Genomic DNA, 6,785 nt, shown 5'->3' with positions numbered 1-6,785 from the left:
AACGGCAATTTCTATTTGAACCAAAATGAAAAAAAATTCAAGTGACAAGTTTACACTAAAAATGTTTCCATTTTTCATAGGCAAGTTCTAAGTGAACTTTCATGTGAAAAATTGAATTTTTTTTTTTTAGTGTAAATTTATAATTTGGACATTTTTGCTGGAAAAAATCCCTGGGTTTTGACCAGCTGTAGTATCAGGTTGCTGAGGTTAGTGGCCTACATGGGGAAATGGTCATCACTAAGACTAAGATTTTGTCATGGTTATTTTTAGTAAAAGTCACAGACAGGTCATGGGTAATAAACAAAAATTCATGGAAGCTGTGACCTGTCTGTGACTTTTACTGCTGCGGCTTCATGGTTTCCCGCCACCATGGTGGCTGGGAGCTGTGGGGTTCCCCCTCTGTCCGCAGCAGCTGGAAGCTGCAGAGTGACCATATTTCCCAAAGAAAAAATGGGACACCCCCAGCTGCTTGCCCGCAGCATCCCGCTCCCCCCCCCGTCACTGTAACTCTGAGGAGGGCCCCCTCAGGAGTCTGTCACCTGTCGCTGGAACCTTTCAGGGAGCCCCTTGTCGCTGTCAATGCTGTTGCCTGTCACTGGAACCCTGCCAGGGCCCCACTGGCTGCCAGCGCCAGTCCCACAGCCCCAGGGGCTGAAGAAAAGAATGTCACTGAGGTCTCTGGATGTCAGGGATTCCGTAACTTCCATGACCTCGGAGACATAAACATAGCCTAGTTATCACCCTCTATTTCTCTATTGGCCTGCCAGCTGAAAAGGCCTTTGGCCATCTCCATTTTGTCCCTTCTGCAGTACCAACCAGATTATTAGTGCTTAGGCCCTGATGTAATGAAGCATGTAAGCACATGTCTAAGTCCCATTGACTTCAATAGCATGTGCTCAAATACTATGCTCAGGGTCTTTACAAATACATAATAAAATAAGACATACAGTATGCTACCCCATTGTTATGGATATTTTGTCAAAGAGAGAAAGACTAGAACACAGAAATAGGAGCTTAGAGATTACTAAGGTTATTTTTTTGTTGTGTTAAACCCACAAACTGCATTGGTTTAATACTTTCTATTTTCTGCAAAATAAACAATATTTTCATGTAAGCAAAAGGTGCAATGAAGATCCGTGAGTGGGGAAGTCCTTCATAAAAAGAGGTCTTTGTCTTCTTAAAAAGAAAAGACAGGTTGATAGAAAGCACATTTCTTATAATTGCTTAGGAAGTAATGCGTACAAAGATTTTTCTGGATGGTTGGAAAGACCCACCTTGTCCTGTCATAGGGAGAAGCTTGACTATTCAGTCTTGAAGTAGACAACATAACAGTGAAGCCAATGGAAATGATGCCTACATAAAGGACTAAAGATTTACCCCTAGATACCTAGCAAAGTAACACCAAAACACTTCTTGTTACATTTTCAAAATGCTAATAAAGGGCTTGATTGAAAACCTATTGAAATCAATAGAAAGACTCCCATAGACTTAAATGGGTTTTGGATCAGGTCTAAAGAGTACACAGAAGGTCCAATGCTGGTTTTGTTCCAAGCACCTCATTCCTTTGCAACAGTCTTGCCCTTTACCCCATTAGCAAGGGATCTCTGTCTGAGCAAACCCCAATAAATTTTAAAGGCATGTCCCTGCTCTCCTTACATAGGCCAAACTCCATTCCAAATCAAAGATTCATAGATTCTAAGGCCAGAAGGGATTCTAAGGCACAGGCCATAGGACTTCCTTGAATTCATTCCTGTTTGAACCAGGTCATCTCTTTTTATGAAAAGATATCCAAACAGCAAAGTCAATGAAGGTTTTGCCTGTGTAAAGTATACAGGGAGAAGTGCTGAAATAGTTACTGGACATAAAGAAAACCAAGCACAGCAGAAAGCGATGCAAGCAAAGATCACAAATAAAGGCAGAAGACCCTTTTATTTCGCATAGACAAAATGCAAAGAGTGTCTCATTAAATTATTAAAAAAAAAAGAAAAAAAGAAAAACCAAAAGCAAATTGATCCCCCCCACACTCCACTGACAGCACTCATCCTAATTAACAACAAAACAAAAAGATCGATCAAGGACCCATTTTCTAATTAAAAAAAAAGTGTGCAAACATGACAAAAGACTTTTTGATTTCCCAGATCAATGTCCCTGTTAAATTCACAAATAGGGTGATTTGTTTTCCTTCTTTTTAATCTTGTGTGATGGAACTTCCAGTTAAAATGTTTTATTTAGTCCCCATGCACTTTGTAGAAAATCAGTAAAAACACAAAAGCTTGTGAAGATCAGAAAACTGGACTTCTTTTACCCAAAAATTCAGATGTCCAGTCAGATGAAGCTCACACTCAGACAGAAAAAAAGCAGGAGAGTCTTTGCACTGTCTGTAGTTTGCATTTTTTTCAAATATTTTGGCAATCTTCTTTAATTATAAATATTGGAATTCAATAAAAAAGGTAGCTTTGATTGGTTTTTTTAATTGTAAGTATTTACAGCCACTGTCCGGCCATGCTCTTTTTGTTATACCAGGGTGTAAGATTTTGCGTAGGGATTGTTTCCTTTCAAGTGGCCCCGGGAGTCCAGCAGGGATTCTTGGGAGCTGCTCATTTTAGCTGCCTGTCCTAGCTCAGCCCCTTCTCGCTGAGGTAATGTTGCCACGGCACCAGGTTGCCATGACTGTACTTCTCTCGTGGAGGATGTTTCCATAGGTATCGGCTCCAGAACTGTGGGACGCTTCAAGGTTCGGCTTTTCTGAGGTTCCAAGCAGGCTTGGCCCAAACCCAGGTCTCTGCTTGTGCCTGAAACTCCTCGGTTCAACAAAAAGTCCATTCTAAGATACGGTGGCAAATGCATGAGGTCACCTGTGAAGAAAAATATGAAAAGACACCTCTTAGTTATCTTCATGCAATTCAGTAAAACTACCTATTTGGCTGATATAGACTCAAGCATTTAGGCAGCCATTTAATCTGATTTCAAAACAAGACTTCCCTGACCCAGTCAGAATGTTCATAACACAAAGGCAACGAAGCTGGTCAAAATGTATTTTATTTTGTATGAAAAAAAATGGAAGGACTTTTTTCATAATTTATCGTTAAAGACCAAAACAAAATTGTTTTTGGTTTTTGATTGTCAAAAACTGGAAGGCTTTGGCTATTGAACTTTGAAAAATATTGGTTTGGTTTTCAGTGATCCCCCCACCCCCCGAATTTTGACTAAAGGCTCCATCTAGCACAAAATTAATGAATTATACAACATTTGGATGAAATAACACTAGGTTACAAATTTAAACACCCCAAAGTTAAAATATAAAAAAGTGACGGCCCTTATAGTAATCTCAATGTGCCCTCTTTGCACAGCCTGTATGTATTATGACATCCATCACTGGTCCCCAACACAACACCATCTGAGTGGTAGAGAAGTTCTATTATCCCTATTGTACAGATGGGGAACTGAGGCACAGAGACTAAATCTGTGGTAGAGCAGGGTATTGAATCTGGGTCTCCAGATTACCGAGGTTAGTGGCCAACACACTGTAGCATCCATCTTCCTTTCCTTATGGTAGACATTTAACTACACACACATTCACTTATTAGCATACACATTAAAAGAGCAACACAGGGATACAAAATACAACACATGAACAATTAACACTGTTCAGTTAACATTACTATGAACCCTCACTTTTTTCATCTCCTGACTTTTGAGCATTTATAGTTGTAGCCAATAATGCTACACTGACGGGGCTAGAGGATTTATGATTGCACACATCCTCCCATCATTTTTTGCAGGGAAGGGCCTTCGTACAGAGCTAGGGAACTCACTCCCACTGTTGAGTTGTAATAGCCTCTTTGGAGCTGCTCTGTGGTCACTGTGCACCACGTGGGGAAGAAGATGTAGGGTATCCTTGTTCTTATGTATGCATCTGCCCATCTGCTAGCCCTGCTACACAAACCAGTTTAATTTAATCTAATATTGTCTTATTCTTTCATAGACTGACTTGCAAAAACTCAAGGAGACCAGAAAAAAGAAGCAAATTTAAAGCATGTCTCCTTCCAAAAAGCTTTGATGTTGAAGGTGTATCCATGGGTGATGATGGTGGGAAATACCTTCAGATCTGGGTGCTTAGTATAGCACGATAATGACAATTCATCTCTTTTGGGCCTCCACTCCCATCCACAGCCACATTACCATATGACCCATAACATGAGGTGGCTCTCCTCAGTCTACCCCCCAAGACTCAGCTCTCTCTCTGAGTCCTAGCACCTTCCCTCTGTGAAGGGGATAGAGGGTGCAGCAGGGTGGGGACTGCAGCCCACAAAGGCCACAAGGTCTCACCCTATCACATGAGCCCAAGGCCCATCACCAAAATCACACGTCTTTTACCTCTGGGAACTGTTCATTTTATTCTCTTACCCACACTGGAAACCGGCCACAAGTTGAGATGGATAAACAACTACACCCAAGTACCTCATTTAGGTTGTAAGCATGATCCTACTTAACCCATGGTGGCTTGAAAGTGCTGCGAGGAAGGCAAAAATCTCACTGGTCTTCTGCCAAATGGCTCATGGGAGAAAAAATTCCTTCCTGACCCCCTAATTTGTAGATTGGCTAGACCTGAAGCATCTGTCAGGCTGGGTTCGCATTCCTAGTTTGGGTGGGTAGGGTGGGCTGCTGGAATAGAACCGAATAAGGCTCCACATGGCCCCTGCACTGGACTAAATTCTGGTAGGTGGGGAATGCTGGCCAATAAGCATCCCTCTCCTTGAGCTGGCCAATGGGTGCCAAAGACTCCCATGGGAGGAGCTACATATTGTGCCTTGGCAAGTTCCTCCCTTCCTTGCTACTGGGACTGTCCCCCTTTCACTGCTGGTCCTGTCAATTGATGCGGGTGGGTGGTGTTTTTGACTAATCAAACTGAAAGTTGCCCAATACTTTAAAATAAAGCAGATTCTTTACCTGTCCTAAAAGTAAAGGCAATGTTATTGTTATCTAAAAATAGCTTCTAATCTATTCATGATTTAAAGTCACGGACAGAAAAATTGCTGAGAAGTTATATTTGGACAGAATCACAGTTTATTCCTGTGGATCTCCTGCAGGCACTGTCTCGCACCATATGTTTTATTCTAGTTACATTTCCAATAGAGATGTACAGTACACTGTATTTAACCCCCACATAGTAGGATGTAGTGCACGTCTCAGGATTCAGCTGACATACTGCAGCATCATTTATACAAGAACAGGAAAAACAGTGTGTGCCCATAATCATATGGTTACCACTAATAATTACTACTTTACACTTCACTGATACCTCATCCCAGAGTAGTTTACATGTACACGAGTCACTTTAACTACTGCAGGACTGCAGCCACCACAAGGGTGAAGTGCACCAGCACACAGCTACACTGCTCAGCTGGTAAGGACAGGACGTGAACGACAGTGTATGAAACTGAAATGGGAGGAAGAATTATGGTAAATGGTACATAATTACCTATACAGGCCCGTGGGATTCACACCTTTATGCTTACAAACATTTTGAGGTTATTATTAGCCATCAGGACCTGGGTTTTATGTTGCATCTGAACAATGACACACTCAGCAGCACAGAGCCCTATAACACCATGTTGGAACATTGGTTCCATATGCTTCAGGGAACAAGCGCCACCTACTGTACTGAATCACCAAAACAATTTTTGCAGCAACGTTTTTTTCCCTGGAGATCACTCTCATCATAGTAATGATTTAGCGCACTTAACTCCTACTATCCACAGTGCAAGATGATACAGCTGTACCACTTCATTAAGAGTAGCATGGAACTGGTCATGTCTTATATATGCCATACAAACTGGCCATTTATACCCATTGCTGCTTGCACTATATGTTCCACAATATACTTCATGTAACAGAAACAAACTCAGAGTGAAATCCAGATCTTGCATTATTGGCAGGCCCCACTCTCATATTAAATATGCATTTCAATCACTTACCACTTTGCTGCTTCCTGAGACTAGTGGATTAAACATGGATTGTAAAAAAGAAAAGTGTTTAACTTCATATAGTTGAAGTTTTACTTTCAAGATGCTGGATAAAAAACAATATATATACACATTTGAGAGCTTTCTGGACTATATGAAAGAAAAAGGGTTTCTCTGAATCCACTTCTGCTAGGAGTCTTTAATCTTTACAAACAATATGCAGCAATTTTTATAGTAATTTGCATACGAAGGGGTGCACAATTTTAACAGGATTGTATTAATACATCACAAACTAAGAAGTGCAACTAGATACAACCTAGATGGAGCTACTATAAGGTGGGTGCATAACTGGTTGGAAAATTGTTCCTAGAGAGTAGTTATCAGTGGATCACAGTCATGCTGAAAGGGCATAATGAGTGGGATCCCACAGGCATCGGTTCTGGGTCCGGTTCTGTTCAATATCTTCATCAGTGATTTAGATAATGGCATAGAGAGTACACTTATAAAGTTTGCAGATGATACCAAGTAGGGAGGGGTTGCAAGTCCTTTGGAGGATAGGATAATAATTCAAAATGATCTGGACAAACCAGAGAAATGGTCTGAAGTAAATAGGATGAAATGCAATAAGGACAAATGCAAAGTACTCCACTTAGGAAGGAACAATCAGTTGCACACATACAAAATGGGAAATGACCGCCTAGGAAGGAGTACTGCGGAAAGGGATCTGAGGGTCATAGTGGATCACAAGCTAAATATGAGTCAACAGTGTAATGCTGTTGCAAAAAAAGCAAACATCATTCTGGGATGTATTAGCAGGAG

General features: G+C 41.1%; 1 protein-coding gene across 2 annotated transcripts in view; it reads right to left on the bottom strand.

Moving 5' to 3' along the window:
* Positions 1-2,511: 2,511 nt before the first annotated feature.
* LOC112117098 (Down syndrome cell adhesion molecule homolog) overlaps positions 2,512-6,785 on the bottom strand; it is a 508,166-nt gene continuing 503,892 nt past the window's right edge. The window contains exon 31 of one of the 2 annotated variants that reach the window (XM_029911462.1): positions 2,512-2,855. In XM_029911462.1, coding sequence (XP_029767322.1) covers positions 2,515-2,855 — 341 coding nt within the window. In that variant the 3' untranslated portion in view covers positions 2,512-2,514. The remainder of the gene's footprint in view (positions 2,856-6,785) is intronic. The other variant, XM_029911464.1, reaches the window with a different exon arrangement.

Source organism: Terrapene carolina, unplaced genomic scaffold, assembly GCF_002925995.2.
Source record: "Terrapene carolina triunguis isolate 2854851 unplaced genomic scaffold, T_m_triunguis-2.0 Scaffold30, whole genome shotgun sequence".
NCBI classification, from domain to species: Eukaryota; Metazoa; Chordata; order Testudines; family Emydidae; genus Terrapene; species Terrapene triunguis.
Note: the sequence above shows the minus strand (reverse complement) of the source record. Positions and strands in the feature narration are given on the sequence as shown.